We start from the raw sequence: 19,278 nt of genomic DNA, 5'->3' as shown, positions 1-19,278 counted from the left end.
CACACTGCGCCTGCACGCTCCCTCCGCTCACTTCCGCCGCCCGCTACCCCGCCCCTTCCGCCGCCCGCCGAGCAGGCCACGCCCATTCATGCCCCGCCCCCGGCGGCGGTGGAAGCGGACGCAATGCGACGGGGGCGGGGCGGGGCGCGGGCGCGACGCGGGTCGGGGAGGGGACGGGGCGGAGGCGGGGGCGGGGCGCCGAGCCGCGGGGAGTGCCCGAGTAGACGCTGCTGCTGCTGCTGCCTCCGCCGCCGCCGCCGTCGCCGCCGCCGGGGGTCTGGCGCGCCCCGCCACCCCGGGCAGCTGGGTGCCGAGGCAGCCGGCGGAACATGGCGCCCTGCACGTTCTGGCGCTGCTGCCAGCGCACCGTGGGCTGGGTGCCGGTGCTCTTCATCACCTTCGTGGTCGTGTGGTCCTACTACGCGTACGTGGTGGAGCTGTGCGTGTGTGAGTACCGGGCGGGGCGGGGTGAGGCCCCTCGGCGCGGCCTCCGGCGCCGGGCAGGCGCACTCGGTGGGCAGGGCGCTCCCCCGCGCTCGCGTGTGTACGCCCGAGCCCGGCCGCGGGGCCCGGTTCAGCCCGTGTGTTTCGGGTCGGCGTCCAACCTCTTAGACACAATGTGCTTCTGAGGCGAGGGAGCGGCGGCCGCCGGGCCCGGCCTCTGTGTCCCGGCTGTTTGCGGAGTTGACGTTCCCTCCGCCTGGGTTCCGAGGGCGTTCTCCTCGGCCCTGGGCCCTGAGCGCGGGCGGAGGGTCGCCGCGGAGCGCCCACGCCGGGGCCGTGGTCCAGCCGCCGCTCCCCGGACCCGCCGGCCTCCTCCGCGTCGCTCGGCGTGTCTGCCGCTCGTGTCGGTCCGTGCTGTCGGAAAACCTGGTGCCTTGGTCCCCCAGAATGATCTCGTCTGGGTCTACGCCGAGTCTGCAGTTTTCTGAAGGGCCCAGCAGTGTATACCTTAAGCGGAGAAAAGGCACAGGAGGTAGATGCTAATTGTCTGAATGGGAAGAAGTGGCACCACCCACTCTACTTGGAAGGGCAGATTCGGGACCCTTGGGTCAGGGCCCTGCGCTGGTACAGCTCGCGAATAAGTACTTGGTTAAAACCGAGTTCTGCACGTGAGAGAGACTGCTTTGGCTCAGAAGTTTTGAGAGCAGGTTTTTAAATGAAAATATCCACGTTTGAGAAAGTTATTTTGTACCTATAAAACATTTAATTTTCAGGGAAACTATCCCTGCAAGTAGATCTAGAATAAATTAGTTGTGGAATACGTTTCCAAATAATAATGGAGTTCATCTGTTGCATGGGATTGTTTAGTTTCATCCTTTTGGATACCAAAATGTTTGCCGAAAATGTTTGCATCAATTAAAATTGACCAGATTTAGGTATTTCTTAAAGCTACTTCCAGAAAGTGATCATGATCATGGGACCCTCAACAGCTTGGTGATGATACTTTACCTTCTCTTTTTGACCGCACCCCTCTGGCTTGCGGGATCTTAGTTCCTCCACCAGGGATGGAAGCCGTGCCCTCCGAAGTGGAAGCCCGGAGTCCTAACCACTGGACTGCCAGGGAAGTCCCATACCTATTTACTCTGAAGTGGGAATAAGATTTATTCCACCAATCTTATTTCTATCAGAGATTATTCCTTCCCTCTTCTAATTCCATAGTGGTTTTAAAGTAAAGGTTCTGAAGCTTTACTTGAAAATGTGCGTTTATGTTGAAACTGCACATTTAACCTGTAGATGGTTATCATACATATCAAAAGGTGACATCAAACACGAAGGGAGGGACTTTCCTGGCGGTCCAGTGGTTAAGACTTAGCCTTCCAATACAGGGGGTGCGAGTTCCATCCCTGGTCAGGGAGCTGGGATTGGGATCCCACATGCCTTGCAGCCAAAAAACCGAAACAGAAGCAATATTGTAACAAATTCAATAAACACTTTAAAAATGGTCCACATCAGGGCTTCCCTGGTGGCGCAGTGGTTAGGAATCTGGCTGCCAATGCAGGAGACACAGGTTCGAGCCCTGGTCCAGGAAGATCCCACATGCTGCGGAGCAGCTAAGCCTGTGCCCACAACTGCTGAGCCTGTGCTCTAGAGCCCGCGAGCCACAACTACTGAGCCCACGTGCCACAACTACTGAAGCCTGTGCGCCTAGAGCCCGTGCTCCACAACAGGAGAAGCCACCACAATGAGAAGCCCGTACATCGCAACGAAGAGTAACCCCGCTCGCCACAACTAGAGAAAGCCTGTGCGCAGCAACGAAGACCCAACGCAGCCAAAAATAAATAAATTTATTTTTTAAAAAAATGGTCCACATCAAAAAAAAAATTCTTAAAAAAAAAAGAAAACATGAAGGGAAAGGAACGTGCATGTGCTAGTAGGGGGGAACATTCCATCGTTCTTCCCTTTACCCCTTTCATGCCTCTGAGCATAGGTGTCTCTACAGATGAAGGGAATGAGACTGGTCCTTTGGTCGGTCACACAGCTGTTGAGTGGCTACAGGGGTATGACCCACATCTTTCCACTCTGCATATAACTTTTCGTGAGCCAAGAGGGTCACTGGAACTGTAATTGTTCTGTCCACGATGGGGAATTGGGGCAGAGCTAAGTGGTTGCCCTCTTAGGAGATCAGTTAGGCTTTAGGCCCGTCATTTAGAGATCACACCCCCAGGATTTCATTAAGTTAAAACATTCTGCAACAGTTAAGGCCCAAATGCTTGGCAGAATTTTGAAATACTCAGTGGTGACAGGTCTTACATAGGGACTGCGTTTACTGTTTCTAAGTTATCAGACTTTAACTAGGGAGCGTTTGGGAGCTGTGCAGTGTCACTGGCCTACATGGTGGAGCGTAAAAGCTCATTCACTCTCACATTAAAACTGTCCTTTTTTTTTTTTTTTTTTTTTCCTGCGGTACGCGGGCCTCTCCCGTTGCGGAGCACAGGCTCCGGACGCGCAGGCTCAGCGGCCATGGCTCACGGGCCCAGCCACTCCGCGGCATGTGGGATCTTCCCGGACCGGGGCACGAACCCGTGTCCCCTGCATCGGCAGGCGTACTTTCAACCACTGCGCCACCAGGGAAGCCCTAAAACTGTCCTTTATGCTACTTATGTATAATTTATTTTTGTATAAGCACAGACCATCCTACTGAGATACATCAATGTATAACTTTATAGGAGCTTTAAACTGAGTGAAGTGTGAGTTTTATTTAAAGTGCTGTTTCAATAATTTTTACAGAATTTTCTCCGTTTCTGGTGTTCTTTATCAAATTAGATGGGAGAGAATGATAATTGTATCTTTAGATATGTTAATTTATTTAATTCTCATAATAAAAAAGGTTAAGTGATTTGTGCAGGGTCATACAACTAGTAAATGGCATAACCAGAATTGGAACTCAGGTGGTTTGGCTCCAGGGTCCATGCTTTTATATTTAACTACTGTGCAAGAGTAGTGGACTTGATTATCCAGATCTGGACACTCAGGGCAGATTTCAGTCTTATCTATAATTATTTATATAAGGTAATTTTTTCCTGAAAGGTAGTAGCTGAAGGTTCCTAAATATCTCAGATGGTAAAAATGCATGGCCCACCGTAGGACATTTGAAAAAATAAATTGTTTATGAGAGGCCCTTGTTCCAGCGTAGCCTCTATAACTTCTCAATTCTGTAATTCCATACACATACACACATATATACACATACACATAGAAATATATATAATCAGCAACTCCTATTACTGGTAGGAGTAATATTGAGGATAAAGTTGAGTAAGAAGTAATGCATCTGAGATGGCCATCTCACGGGGTGAAAAGCGGAGAAGTAACGATGGAGTAATTAGTAATATTGGTCCTTGATTTTATTTTTTATTTTATTTTTATTTTTTAAAATTTTATTTATTTATTTATTTTTGGCTGTGTTGCGTCTTCATCGCTGCTCACGGGCTTTCTCTAATTGTGGCGACAAGGGGCTACTCTTCGTTGCAGTGCGCAGGCTTCTCATTGTGGTGGCTTTTCTTGTTGCGGAGCACGGGCTCCAGGCACACGGGCTTCAGTAGTTGCAGCACGCAGGCTCAGTAGTTGTGGCTCGTGGGCTCAGTAGTTGTGGCTTGCGGGCTCTAGAGCACAGGCTCAGTAGTTGTGGCACATGGGCTTAGTTGCTCCGCAGCATGTGGGATCTTCCCGGACCAGGGCTCGAACCCGTGTCCCCTGCATTGGCAGGCGGATTTTCAACCACTGTGCCACCAGGGAAGCCCCCTTGATTTTAAATTAAACTGAAATCCTTCATTTTTTTCCTCAAGGCTAATATTCAGACATATGAGTTTAGTTATGGGTGGATTGACCAACTTTTCCAGCTTGGTCAAGCTGGTTATTGTTGGGGAAAGTGCTAGTACAGTTTCCTAGGATTTTATCAGGTCGTTGGGAGCTGTTAGTAGTAGATGTGTACCTCTTATTTGGCATTTAGATGATCTGAGACCTTAAAGAGATCTTAGAGATGATCTAATTCAATCCCTTTATTTTACTTCTGAGAAAACTATTACTTGGAAGATCTGTATGGTTTGTCCAAGGATGGATATGCCTTTTATCTTTTTTCAGAGGATATGTAGGATAGAACGGTAACCTCTGAATCTATGTATCTAATAATTCCTATGTCTCCTGCATAGTTTCTTCAGATTTAGAAAGAGACAAGATAAATAGCTTAAACATCAACATTGAGCACACTGTCCTGACACAGTTGACTCCAATGTATTTTATTGATTTCAAAAGAACCAGCTTTTGATTTCACTTATTTTTCTCTATTGTTTTTCTGTTTTCTATTTCACTGATTTCTTGTCTTATATTATTTCCCTTTCTCTTTTACTTTGGGATTAACTTGCTCTTTCTCTAGTTTCTCAATATGCAAATTGAACTAATTGATTTGAGCCCTTTTTTAAGTGTTTACTCCTATATATCTACCCCAAATACTGCTTTATTCACATCCCATGAATGTTGATGTATTGTATTTTCATTTAAATTCAGTTAAAATTATTTTCTAATTTCATTTTTCATTTCACCTTTGACCCATAGGTTATTTTATAAGTATGCTATGTAGTTTGCAGTTACTTGGGGATTTTTCAGATCTCTTTTTGTTACTGATTTCACATGTAATTCCGTGTGGTCAGAGAACATGCCTTTATGACTTGTCCTTTAAAATATATTCAGGCTTGTTTTATGGCCCAGAATGTGGTCTGTCTTTGAAGCGTCCCATGTGCATTTGAGAAAAATGTATTCTGTATTCAGCAGTGTATTTTGTTGTTTGTTGTTGGGTGTTCTGTTATGTCATAATGCTCCATAAATGTCAGTTAAGGCAGGTTGGTTGATAGTGTTTGAATCTTCTGTGTTCTTGCTGACTTTCTATTTGTTTTATCAATTAATTACTCAGAGAGGTATAACAATAATTGGATTTGTCTCTTTCTCCTAGTAGTTCTCTCAGCTTTTGCTTCATGTATTTTGCAGCTCCGTAATTAGGTACATAAAATGTTTAGGATTGTTGTGTCCTCTTCATGAATTGACCCTTTATCATTATGAAGTGACTTTCTTATCCCTGGTGATATTGTTTGCTTTGAAATCTACTTTAGCAGATATTAACGTGTCCACTAATCTTTCTTTTGATTAGTATTAGCATGGTATGTCCTTTTACTTTCTTCACCTGTTTAATTTTTATATTTAAAATGCATTTCTTGTAAGCAGCATATAGTTGGGTCTTGCTTTTTTAATCCAGTCTGAAAATATCTGCCCTTTCTTTTCTTGTTTTAAATTGAGCTTTAATTGACATATAACATTCATTTCAGGTGTCCAGCATAAGGAGTCAATATATGCATGTATTGCAAAATGATCACCACAAGATTAGTTAGCATCCATCACCACACATAGTTACAAAGTTCTTTCCTTGTGATGCAAACTTTTAAAATTTACTCTCTCAGCAACTCTCAAATACAGCGATATCACCGTGCTGTACCACCTCTGCCTTTTAATTGGCCTGTTTTGACCATTTGCATTTAACGTGATTGTTGATATGGGTAACTTTAAGTCTTATCATTTGCTTTTTAAAAAATCTGTCCTGTCTGTTCTTTTTTCCCTTTTCCTTCTCGTCCTGCCTTCTTTTGAATTAATCAATTTTCAAAAGATTTTAAATGATTTTGTATGATTCTGTTTTCTCTCTTTTGTTGGCTTATTAGCTGTAACTCTTACTTTAGTCATTGCTTGAAGGTTTATAGCATACATATTTAATTTATCATACTGCACCTTCCATTGATATACCAGTTCACACACAGTACGCTGTAAAAGCGTTCTTCCATTTCTTCCCTTGTAGGCTTTGTGCTGTTGTTGTCAGCATTTTATATGCTATGAAACTAACACTATATTGCTGTTATTTTGTTTAGACAGTTTATTATCTTTTAAAAATATTTAAATAAGTAAACAAATCTTATATGTTTACCTATGTAGTTATCATTTCTGGTATACTTCATTCTTTTTTATAAATCTGTATTTCCAACTGGTGTCATTTTCTTCTGCCTGAGGGCTTTCTTTAACATTTATTGTAATGCAGGTCAGTTGGTGATAAGTTATTTCTGCTTGTGTATGTCTGTAAAAGTTTTTATTTTGCCTTTTTTTCAAAAAGCAACTTTATCGAGGTATAATTTACATACCATCAAATTTATTTATTTGTAGTGATTTTTAGAAAACTTAACCAAGTTACGCAGTCATTATGACCATCCATTTTTAGAACATTTTTTATCACCCCAGTCAGATCCCTTGTGACCATTTGTGGTTAATTCCTGTTCCCATCCCCAGTCGCAGGCAGCACTAATCAACGCTCTGTCTCTGCATGCCTTTTCTGGACATCTCATATAAATGAAGTCAAACAGTAAGTGGTCTTTTGTGCCTGGTGTCTTTCACATGTTTTGGAGGTTCATCTGTATTGTAGCATATATCAGTATTTCTCCCTTTATTCTCTACTTCACATTCTAATGTGTATTTTTCTGTTTCTAAAATGCAGTTTTATTTAAGAATATATTTCTAGTAAGCCTCCAGAGGTCACTTGTGCATTGAATTAGAATATAAATAAAAACCATACACTTTATTACGTTTAAGTATTTAAAAAATCCTGCTTTTAAGATTTATAGTATGGTTGGGTCCTGTTCATCTTTGTATCCACTAGAGAATCTAGTTACTAGTAGACCTTCAATAAATACATGTTGAATCAAATGGAATCATACTCCTATAAACTCACTTGAATCATTTTTGAATATGTTGAACAAACACCACAATAACAATTAAATTATAATTACCAACATATATTTCAACATTCTTTGGGGTTAAAGGCTACATGATATTGTTTATTGGTTCTGCAGTCTCTGTTTTGGATTTTGAAACAATGATTCTTTGAAATTATGATGATACTGTTTTGAAAAAATCTGGCTCCCTAAATCTCATCCTCAATAGAGGACATAATTATAGGAATGACATGAATTAGAGTGTTTTTTTAAAATGTTTTAATTTTGTTATTTCATATCTGTTTTTAGAGCTGGAGTGTAATACTTTTCTATATAACTTGCCTTTTGAAAGCTATTGTTAAAAAAAAAAGAAAGAAAGCTATAGTGTTCTGCAAACTTCATTATTTGCATTCTTCATTATCCTGGCCTTTTTCTTTTCTTTTTTTGAAGAACAATTTTTTTTCCTTATGACTGCTAGTGATTTAATCTGGTAGCATTTTCTGTTGATACTAGAAAGCAGATTGGTCTGAGAGAACTCTGTAGATAATACCCCAAAAAACCCAAGCCCAAACGAACAAAAAGAGCTTTTATATTTTCTTCCATATAAACTGAACCTTCTTTGGGCCTTTAGTGCTTTCTTATAAGTCAAGGAAGATGGAAGAGGTGCTGGACAACTTAGAAACCAGGTTAGACTATTTGGAAGAACAACATTATGCCCTAGTCACATGGATAAAACTTTTTTTCTCTGCTGGTCACTTCCACTTTGTGGCAAAGAAGACGTCACATGCTAAACTCCAGCCTCTAATGTCTGTTTACTTGACATCTCTGCTCATATATCTTAGAGGCATCTCAGACTTATTGTCCAAAACAAAGCTCCTTTGAGTTTTTTTCTCTCTGCTGAACTGCGCCTCCTATCTTAGCTCAGTAAATGGCAGTTTCATCCTTTCAGTTCCCTGGTTGAAAAGTCATTTTACATCCCGTTAATCAGCAAACCCTGTCATTAAGTGTACCAAAATCCAGTTGCTTCTCACCACCACCATTGCAGCTATATTTCTTCAAGCCACCATGATCTCTGTCGTGTGTAGTAGGTTGAAAAACGTGGCCACAATAATTTCTACTTCCTCCCAAGAGGTGGAGTCTGTTTACGCACCCAGTGAATCTGGGCTGGGTTTGTACTTTTTTGACTAGTAGAACGTGGTGGGGGTGATGTGTGAGATCTGGAGCCTAGGCTCAAAACAGCATGCATCTTTCATGTTAACTCTTCTGGAACGTTCTGGTCACCGTTCAGGCTGGACCACATGGAGAGAGAGGCCAAGGCAAGATGAGTTAAGCACCAAAGTGCCTGAGGTGTGGATGAGCTCCTGCCCCAGTCTAGCTGCCTGTTGACTGCAGCTCTAGTAGAAAAACAGCCCAGCAGATCACAGCCTGAACTGCTGATCCACGCGATCGTAGGAAATAATAAATGGTGGTTGTTTAAAGTCACTAAGGTTGGGGGATTTCCCTGGTGGTCCAGTGGTTAAGATTCCACACTTTTACTGCAGGGGGTGCGGGTTCAATCCCTGGTTGGGGAGCTACGATCCTGCATGATGTGCTGTGCGGCCAGAGAAGAAATGATAATAAAGTCACTAAGTTTGAGCTGGTTTGTTATGCCACATTACCACTTTATTTTTATTTTTTTATTTTTTTTTTGCGGTACGCGGGCCTCTCACTGCTGTGGCCTCTCCCGTTGCGGAGCACAGGCTCTGGACGCGCATGCTCAGCGGCCATGGCTCACGGGCCCAGCCGCTCCGCGGCACGTGGGATCTTCCCGGACCGGGGCATGAACCCGTGTCCCCTGCATCGGCAGGCGGACTCTCAACCACTGTGCCACCAGGGAAGCCCATATCACTTATTTTATTGTAGCACCCTTATTTCTTGTCTCTTCCTCCTCACTTCACCCCGATCTTCCCACCTGTACCCTATCTTCCACAAAGCAGCCAGAATGATCCCTTTAAAACTAACACCAGATTTGTCACTCTAGTGAAAACCTTGGCTGGCCTCCTCTCTTGTTCAGTGGAGCTCTTAACGCCCTTACTGTGGCCTCTTCCCCTCATTACGTCTCTGACGTAATTTCCTTTCCACTCTTTTAGTTGTTCTGCAGCTGCACACTGGCCTCCCTGCTGTACCTTTTTACTTGTTGAATGATCTTAATAACTCATTTAGCCTCTCTGAATTTGTCCCTATGGTATAAAACGGGGTAATGCCTGTCTTACAGAATCACGTAAGGTTCTTAGCAGGGTAAGCTTTCAAATGTTACTGGGGGTGGGGAGAGATGTAAATAGCCACGAGCATACTTTTTCTTGCCTTCCCTTTTTCGGCAGGAAGTGTTTTTTTTAATTCTTAGCGTTGTGTTCCCCCCATGCCCACACACAGTCTTAAGTGAGTGAAGGAGCACATTCTCACACTTTTTAAAAAACCGGCTGCATTTGAAGATCCTGTTGTAAAAGTGGGTTCCTGTTTTGCTATGAGCTTGTGATAGTGTCAGTAGTGTGCATGTGGGAGAACTGTTGTCAAAGGGGGGAGCTCGCCACACCATCATCACGTGGGACTTTAAGAAGATTAGTACCTGCTGCTATTCCTGGGAGCAGATAAGCTACACAGATTTACATACTGCTGAGACATGCAGCACATCTTCTTGAGCAGATGGGCACCTACACTTAAGTAACTGAAATAGTCACAAATAATGGGGATTATGGTTTCATGAAGAAGCGATTTCTCTAAGACAAGAGATCCGTAAGTCTTGATGATAAGGATTTCTTTTAATTGTTTTTAAAACATCTCTCTTCTCTCTGTTCTTTCACTCTTCCCGGTGCTGCGTTATACTCGCTAACGGGAACTGTGGCCCACCCAGCTGGACTCGTAGGAGGGACAGTGATTATTAACATACTGACTGAACATGAGCTTATTAAATGTGAAGTCCTCAGGGAAGCCTTTTAAACCACTTGCACGGAAAGGATGTCATCAGCACCTGAAGGAGATAATACCAGCACACCAAAATGTTAACAGCGGTGTCAGCGCTAAGAAGGGAGGCGCGGCGTCGTGGCTGCGGCGCACGCCACGCACACACGTGCCCCGGCCTCCTGACGGTCCGCTCTCCCCCACCCTCCAAAGAGCCAGCGTGAATCTTCTAAAGTCTCTAAAGTCGAAGTCAAGATCCTTAGTCCTCTGCATGCTCCAGTGGCTTCCTCCTTTGCTCTTAATGAAATCCAGAGCTCTTTCCGGAGCCTGTGAGGCCCTTAGTGCCTTGGCCCGCCCCTGCTTCTGACTCATCTCTTCCTTCACTCATTCTGCTTCAGCCAGCCAGCCCTCCTTACATCTCAGGCCTTGCGTGGTCCCGCCTGAGAACCTTTGTACTTACTCTTCCTTCTGTCTGGCATGCTTTCCTCCCGGATTTCCACAAGCCTAGCTCTCTCACTTCATCTAGATTTCTGTGGAGATATTCCCCCATCAAAGAGGCTTTCCTGACTACCCTATATAAAATAAGTACTTCCTCTTTCACTTTCTCCTTACCCTGCTTTGTGGTTCCTCATAGCACTTATTAATTCTTGACATGTAGCTGTTTGCGTTTCTCTCCTGATAAGTGTGTTCACTGCTTTATTTCCAGAACCTAAAACAGGTCCTGTGTAATGTGTACTCAATAGATTCATTGAATGAGTGAATTGATTGTGTTTCTGCCACTTCCCGTCCTAGTACAAGAGGGAGAATTGGAATGTATTCACAGAGTAGATAACCCACAATTTCAAATACAGATACTCTCCTGACCTTAAAAACATCCCTATGCTTATTTCAACCTAAATAAAATGTGAATTTTGTTTAAGAAAAAAAAATCTCTATGTTATTTTAGTAATGTAACAAACATGGACTGTTTAGTGTTCCAGGTACTGTATTTGACACTGTGGATTCAAAAATGTATAAATGCACATTGTCAGATTCATTTGGACTTTATATAATGGTCTCTATCGTTATTTTCACAGTGCTAATTTGCACGTTACACATTTTAAGAAGCCCTGCTGTAACTAAGTATGTAAATTTGTTTAATCCAGTAGTTTTCTAAATTCTTTTTTGCCGTAGAATTCTTTTTCATGAAACATCTATTTAAATCCTTTTAGACTAAGACAGTTGTTGACCTTTGGGAACAAAGCTCCATTAGTGGTGTTGGGGGTGGTAAGCGATCAGAACTGAAGGGACTTGTGCCTCTGAAGGAAATGGTGTTAGCAGTGGATGTAAAGGGTAATAACTAATTCCTTCTACTTTTGTTACTTGAGTCATCATATTAATACATTTAGGAAGAAAAATCTTGATTTCTGTAGATGCCAAAAAGATATTTGAAAAATCCAACATCCATACCCGATTAAAAACATAATAAAATACGAGTAAACGGATACCTTTCAAACAAAAGTGCACACACACAAAATACTTAATTTCCAATAAAACCAGCAGTAAATACGTATCACTGTGTCCATTGCTATGTATTGAATAACATTGTATTGACAAAACCAGTTACCACATTCAATCGAGAGAATAATTAGAAGCATAAGATACTGGAAAGGAAGAGGGAAAGCTATTTCTACATGCAGATGACGTGATAGTATAGGTTGAAAAGCCAAGAGAGTCAATAACAACAGAACACCTAAACAAAAGGAATTGAGTAAAATGGCAGGATATAGAATTAGCAAACAAAACCCAATACTTTCTATACGTACACAATAAATAAAATAATGAATAATTGAAAATATGGTAGAAGTCAAGTCTCCATTTCCAATGACATCAAAAAGATAAAATACTTAAGAAACTCAAGAAAATTGCCAGGTCTATAGGAGGAAAGCATTTCTGAAAAACATAGAAGTAGACTTGAACAAATGGGAAGACGTTACGTATTTCATGTTCATGAATAGAATAACTCGGCATTACGAAGACTTCGTCTCCCCAATTTAATGCATAAATCCAGTCCCAGTAAATGGTTTTTTGTTTTGTTTTTTCTGGCACTAGACAAGTTGATCCTAAAGGTCACGTGGAAAAATAAACAAGAAAGAGCAACCAAGAAATCTCTGAAAGAATGATAAAGAGTGCAAAACATCACCTGATTTTAAACCACAAATCGCTATAATTAAAACTGTGAGAGCAGGGGGTGTAAATAAGAACTCTTGTCTACTTTTTGTTCAGTTTTGCTATGAACCTAAAACTGCTCTAAAAAATAAAATCTGTTATAAAAATTGTGTACCAGTTGTATGGTATGATGTGTGGACAGACATATTGGCCAATGGAATAGAATAGAATGTCCAGAAATAGACAGTAAATATAGAAATTTAGAATAAAGAGGAGAGGAGAAGGTGGGACAACTGGATAGATATTTGATAAGAGATAAAATTGGGTCCATATCTCACACTGTATTCCAAGATAAACTACAAATGGATAAAATACTTTTTTTCTTATATTTTACACTTTTTATTTTAAAATAATTTTAGACTTGTGAAAAATAGTACAAAGAATTTTCATATATCCTTCACCCAGATTCCCTAAAGGTTATTTGCTACATGCTGTATCATTTATTCATTCTGTCTTTGAAATATTTGAGAGTAAGTTGCAGACCTTATGTCCCTTTACCTGTAAATACGTCAGTGTTTGTTCTAAAAACAAGAGTGTCTTAGTCTGTTCAGGTTCTTTAACAGAATGCCATAGACTTATGTTGGTGGCTTATAAACAGTAGAAATTTATTTCTCACTTAGGGAGACTGGAAGTCTAAGATCAAGGTACCAGCAGGGGTCTGGCGAGGGCGCACTTCTTGGCTCACAGGTGGCCATCTTTTCACTGTATTGTCACATGATGGAAGGAGTGAGGGATCTCTTTCTTATTAGGGCACTAATCCCATTCATGAGAGCCTCACTCTCATGGTGTAATCACTTCCCAAAGGCCCCACCTTCAAATACTATCACACTGGGCCTTAGGATTTAACATGAATTTTGGGGGAACACAAACATTCAGTCTATAGCAAAGAACATTCTCGTATATAATCAGAGTACAGATATCAAGGTCAGGAAATTAGCATGATAAAATGCTACTCTCTAATCTGTAAGCCTTACTGGGACTTCTCCAGTTGTCCCACTAAACCGTTGTTCTGCTCCACAAGCCGGGCCGGGCTCACACATTGCAGTTAGCTGTCAGGTCTCTCTAGTGTCCTTTGATCTGGAAGAGCTCCTCAGTCTTGTTTTGTGTTTCATGACTGTGACATTTTTGAAGAGTACAGGCTTCTTGTGTAGAATGTCCCTCAAATTAGGCATGTCTGATGTTTCCTCATGTATACATTTTATAGCATGAATACCACAAAAGTAATGCTGTGTCATTGATTGTACTGTCTTGGGAACTGTTTACTTTGGTCACCACACAAGCTGGTATCAGCCAAGTTTCTCCATTCTGTAAAGGTACAGTTTTCCTTGTAATTAATACGTATTCTGGTAGACCAGACAACCCACACATACCCCTCTTTGAGGAAGGACTTGCTCAGTTGTGGCACGTGCAGTCAGCAGACAGCTTCCAGCAGTCAGCTCTCAGTTTGTTCAGTGTGACTCAGCTCACACAAGGTCACACCCTTCCTGGGCGGTGGCATCCAGTGCTGAGTGAGAAGGGGTGGACTTCTTCAGAGCTCCCTGCCTGTGGCCAAAGCTTGGATAGGCCTGAACTATAGTGAGACGTCTACCTCTGCCCAATTCTGCTTCCCCCACTTCCTTTCACACGTGTTGATCCCTAGTGAGTATCTTGCACCCCAAACTCTGTCTCAGCACCCGATTCCAGAGAACCTAACCTGAGACGAGTATCTTTGTGGGAAAATCTGTTCATGATTACTTGCGCTTACTCTTTTTTAGCATCTGTTGAGGACTCTTGCTTGAAACAATTACTGTGCTGGTTGCCAAATGGTGATTTTTTAAATTCTATGATTTCTTCTGCATTTAATAATCAGAATTAAACTGAAAGGAAGAGCTTTCCCTCCTCCCCATTTATTTATTCATTCATTCATTTACATCGTCCTGCTCTCATGGATTCTTATTTTATGGATTATAACATATCATTTATTTTTTATAAATTTATTATTTATTTATTTATTTTTGGCTGCATTGGGTCTTTGTTGCTGCACGCGGGCTTTCTCTAGTTACAGCGAGCGGGGGCTACTCTTCATTGCAGTGCGCGGGCTTCTCATTGCGGTGGCTTCTCTTGTTGAGGAGCACGGGCTCTAGGTGTGCAGGCTTCAGTAGTTGTGACACACGGGCTCCGTAGCTGTGGCTTGCGGGCTCTAGAGCGCAAGCTCAGTAGTTGTGGCGCACAGGCTTAGTTGCTCCGCGGAGTATGGGATCTTCCCAGACCAGGGCTCGAACCCATGTCCCCTGCATTGGCAGGCCGATTCTTAACCACTGCACCACCAGGGAAATCCCTGTATCGTTTATTTTGTTGCTCAAATTGTCCCAGATTTAGCCAGTAGGAACCCTTTCAGTTTGGTTTCTGTGTCCTTTTGACATGTCACCATCATTTTTCTTTCCTTATCTTCAGGTGCCAGGAGATTTTTTTTAGACTTATCTGATACTTTTCCTACCCCTGGAATCTGCCATTTTAAAATGGACCAAATCTGAATATAAAAAATAAGAACCTTCCAATACTAGGAGAAAACGTGGCTGGACGATCTTACAACCAGGGAGTGAGGAAAGCCTGATTTAAAAAAAAAAAAAAATGGATGTGACATAGACAGTTCATAGGGAAAAAAAAACAAAAATGGCTTATAAACATATGAGAAGATTCTTACCCTAATTTATTTAATGCAAAGTAAAATTACCCTGTAGTATCAAAAGTCTGAAAATATTTTACTGTAGAGAAATAAGCAGCCTCATGCATTGCTTGTAGGAGTATCAAAATGGTACAACCCCTATAATTGAGTTTGGGGAAAGCAGACAGATTTACTTTCAGTCCAGTAATCGCACTGTTCGAAATCTGCACTGAAGATAAACTTCCACAAGTAAACAACACATGCATAGGGTTATTCATTGCTGCACTGTTTGTAACAGCAGAAGATTGGAGACAACCCAGATGGCTATCAATAGAGGCCTGGTTGTATAACTGGAACACCCACACAGTGGAATACCATGCAGTGCTTTAAAAAGGAAACAATAGTTGTCTCTGTGTACTAATGTGTAGTGATTTCTAGGGTGTAAGTGAAAAAAGCAAGGTGTAGACCAAAATATATAAAGGAAGAAATTAGAAATACATACTTGCTTATTTTGCTAAAAGAAATAGTGGAAGGATAAAGCAAACACTAATAAAAATGATTATCTGGTGTGAGGGGGTGAGGAATGAAAGCCAGGCCTTTCTGAGTACCTTTTTTACATAGTTTTAACGTTGAAACATTTATATTTGTTACATATCCAAAATAAAAATAAAACAAAGAGGGGTAAAAGCAAACTGTAAAATTTGAAATCATGAAACGAACTTAATTTTATGAAGTTGGTACTATAACTACACAGAGGAAAGAATTATTTCAAGTGAGTTTTGAAAGTAACACAGGACTCCTTAGTTGGATGTAGTTTAAAGCCAAAACAGAATAAAACAAAAAAACTGCAAAGAAATCTTAAACTAATATGTAGTTTTTAAACTGTTTTATGTATATTTTAGTTTAAACTGAATAAATAAGTAAATTACTTAGGAACTAAGATTTTCATTGTGAAAGTGAAGAGATACAAATATAATGCCAAGAAATTAAGGAAAAAACTCTATTTGTTCTATTTGAATTGTTCAATTTGAATTGGAAATATCAGTGTGAATATAAATATAAATGTATAATGCTCCTTCTGTAACCCAAAGGGCCTAAAAGCAATGAAACTCCAGTAGCTGTGAGTACCCTGAGAATTCAGAGCTTGGTTTCTAAATATCATTAAAAGGAGCCAGTGACCCTTGAAGAGAAGTGGCTAATGTCAGGTCCAGGGGAGGAAAATATAAAATGAGCCTGGGACATCTTGTGCTGTGCAAGGAAGTGCTCAGAGACTAATGGGATGATCGAGATGCTACAGGAGTCAGCTGGAAGAGGCATTAGCCAAGTGAGACAATTTGAACATAAAAATGAGTGTACTTGATGACACATCGAGTAAATAAAATCCGTAAGTTTCTGTATTGATACTCAAGAAGAGAAAAACTAAATTTATTCGCTAACAATGGAGGTGAATTTTTTTAATTAATTAATCTATTTATTTATTTGGCTGCGTTGGGTCTTTGTTGCTGCGCGTGGGCTTTCTCTAGTTGCGGCAAGCTGGGGCTACTCTTCATTGCAGAACACGGGCTTCTCATTGCGGTGACTTCTCTTGTTGCGGAGCATGGGCTGTAGGCGCAGGCTTCAGTAGTTGTGGCACACGGGCTCAGTGGTTGTGGCTCGCAAGCTCTGGAGCACAGGCTCAGCAGTTGTGGTGCACGGGCTTAGTTGCTCCGTGACATGTGGGATCTTTCCAGACCAGGGCCCGAACCCGTGTCCCCAGCATTGGCAGGTGGACCCATAACCACTGCACCACCAGGGATGTGCTGGAGATAAATATTATACCAAAATATTAATCTGAAAACGGGTAATTAAAGGGAAATAATTATATTTTTGTACTGCCTTTTTAGAATGACTCTAGTTCATCTCCAGTGAGGGAAAGCTCTTTACAGAAGAATGCCAGCTTAAAACTATGGAAATAAATAATAGAGGGCTTGGGCTTCCCTGGTGGCGCAGTGGTTGAGAGTCCGCCTGCGGATGCAGGGGACACGGGTTCATGCCCCGGTCCGGGAAGATCCCACATGCCACAGAGCGGCTGGGCCCGTGAGCCATGGCCGCTGAGCCTGCGCGTCCGGAGCCTGTGCTCCGCAACGGGAGAGGCCACAACAGTGAGAGGCCCGCGTACCGCAAAAATAAAATAAAATAAAATAAAAAAATAATAGAGGGCTTTTAATGGTGATTTTCTAATTCTACGAAATAATAGATTCAGGCAAGGCATATCAGTGGATGCTAAAACCGTTAGGGGAAGAAGATATTCACATACCCTTAACGTTTTACTCCACAAAAGATTTCGTAAAAAAAAAAAAAAAAAAGATTTCGTGATTGTCCAAGTCAAAAATGGACCTTTACAAAGGAGACATTTGGTGGTCACTACCTTACCAAATGCCCAAACGTAGCATCACTGATAGTGACAAACTTAAATAATGTGTCTCCTGAGTATCTCCTTAAATACTGTACAGTACCCAGATGAGTATTCTTGTCCATCCTCTTCCCCCTGCTCCCTCAAATTATACTCAAGCCATTAGACTTTGAATGGAATGGTAGTAGGAGGAGGAGGTTGGGGTAGATGAAGAAGTCAAGGACACCAAAAAGAAACAAGTTCAGAATGTAGCACATTTCACAAGACATCTGGCCTCCTCTCTTCAAAAAGTCACTGTCAGGCTTCCCTGGTGGCGCAGTGGTTGAGAATCTGCCTGCTAATGCAGGGGACACAGGTTCGAGCCCTGGTCTGGGAAGATCCCAGATGCCGCAGAGCAACTAGGCCCGTGAGCCACAACTACTGAGCCTGCGCGTCTGGAGCCTGTGCTCCGCAACGAGAGGCCGCAACAGTGAGAGGCCCACGCACCGCAATGAAGAGTGGCCCCCGCTTGCCACAACTAGAGAAAGCCCTTGCACAGAAATGAAGACCCAACACAGCCAAAAATAAAAATAAATAAATTAAAAGAAGGCTCAACGTTAAAAAAAAAAAAAAAAGTCAGTGTCTTTTGGGATTCTGGGAAGATGATGGTAACAGTTTATTATTTTTGAGTCTCCCCCAAATCACTGCATATAAACAGAACAACTTGAATTGTATCTACAACAAAACCGGTTTGCTAGAGAATGAGGATGTGCTTTAGACAACCCAAATGACTACAGAGACAGCAACTTAAACTATGATATGAACATTAAATATGTACGTATGTTCTTATAGACCTAAGTGAGGAGGGTTATAAGGAAGAGAAAAATATAATTTGTAATGGTTATTTGCTCTAACAAAGTATATATGGTACAGCTATTAGAGAATGTAGAGCATATATGCAACAAGTTATTTAAACCTTTCAGTAATCATATTACTGGCAGTATTAATGGTCTCATTGATTGAAATAATATCAGGCATCTTATCTGGCCACAATACTATGAGACTAGAAATCAACTACAAGAAAAAAACTGCAAAAACACAAGCAAGTGGAGGCTAGAAAATATGCTACTGAACAACCAATGGATCACTGAAAAAATCAAAAAAAATATGGAGACAAATGAAAACAACACAGTGATCCAAAATCTATGGGATGCAGCAACAGCAGTTGTAAGTGGGAAGTTTATAGTGATAAAAGCCTACCTCAGGAAATAAGAAAAATCTCAAATAAGCAACTTAACCTTACGAGAAAGGATGAGAAAAACAAGAACAAAACCCAAAGTTAGTAGAAGGAAAGAAGTAAAAAATCAGAGCAGAAATAAATGAATTAGTGACTTAAGAAAATAGAACAGATGAATGAAACAAAGAGCGGGTTCTTTGAAAATATTTTTAAAAATTGATAAACCTTTAGCCAGACTCATAAGAATAAAAGAGAGGGCCTGAATCAATAAAATCAGAAATTAAAAAGAAGTTAAAACTGACACCACAGAAATACAAGAGATCATGGCAGATTATTACAAACAGCAATATGCCAATAAAGTGGATAACCTAGAAGAAGTAGACAGATTACTAGAAGTGTACAATCTCCCAAGGCTGAACCAAGAAGAAATGGAAAATATGAACAGGCCAATTACCAGTAACGAAATTGAATCAGTAATAAAAGAAATCCCCAACAAACAAACGTCCATGACCAGACGGCCTCACAGGTGAATTCTACCAAATTTGAGAAGACTTAATACCTATCCTTCTCAAACTATTCTAAAAAACTGCAGAGGATGGTGTGCTTCTGAACTCATTCTGTGAGGCCGGTATCACCC

The 19,278-nt window shown here is 41.5% G+C and overlaps 1 protein-coding gene across 3 annotated transcripts in view; it reads left to right on the top strand.

Annotated features, from left to right (window-relative positions):
- Window positions 1–235: 235 nt before the first annotated feature.
- The window catches only part of ZDHHC20 (zinc finger DHHC-type palmitoyltransferase 20), a 73,432-nt gene continuing 54,389 nt past the window's right edge, over window positions 236–19,278 (top strand). For all 3 annotated transcript variants that reach the window (XR_009536744.1, XM_060129073.1, XM_060129071.1), the window contains exon 1: window positions 236–447. Coding sequence is in view for 2 of the 3 variants with exons in the window: in XM_060129073.1 (XP_059985056.1) it covers window positions 330–447 (118 nt within the window). In the remaining variant the exon portion in view is untranslated. The remainder of the gene's footprint in view (window positions 448–19,278) is intronic.

This window comes from Lagenorhynchus albirostris, chromosome 18, assembly GCF_949774975.1.
Source record: "Lagenorhynchus albirostris chromosome 18, mLagAlb1.1, whole genome shotgun sequence".
Taxonomy (NCBI): Eukaryota; Metazoa; Chordata; class Mammalia; order Artiodactyla; family Delphinidae; genus Lagenorhynchus; species Lagenorhynchus albirostris.
This window is presented reverse-complemented; position numbering and strand designations above follow the sequence as displayed.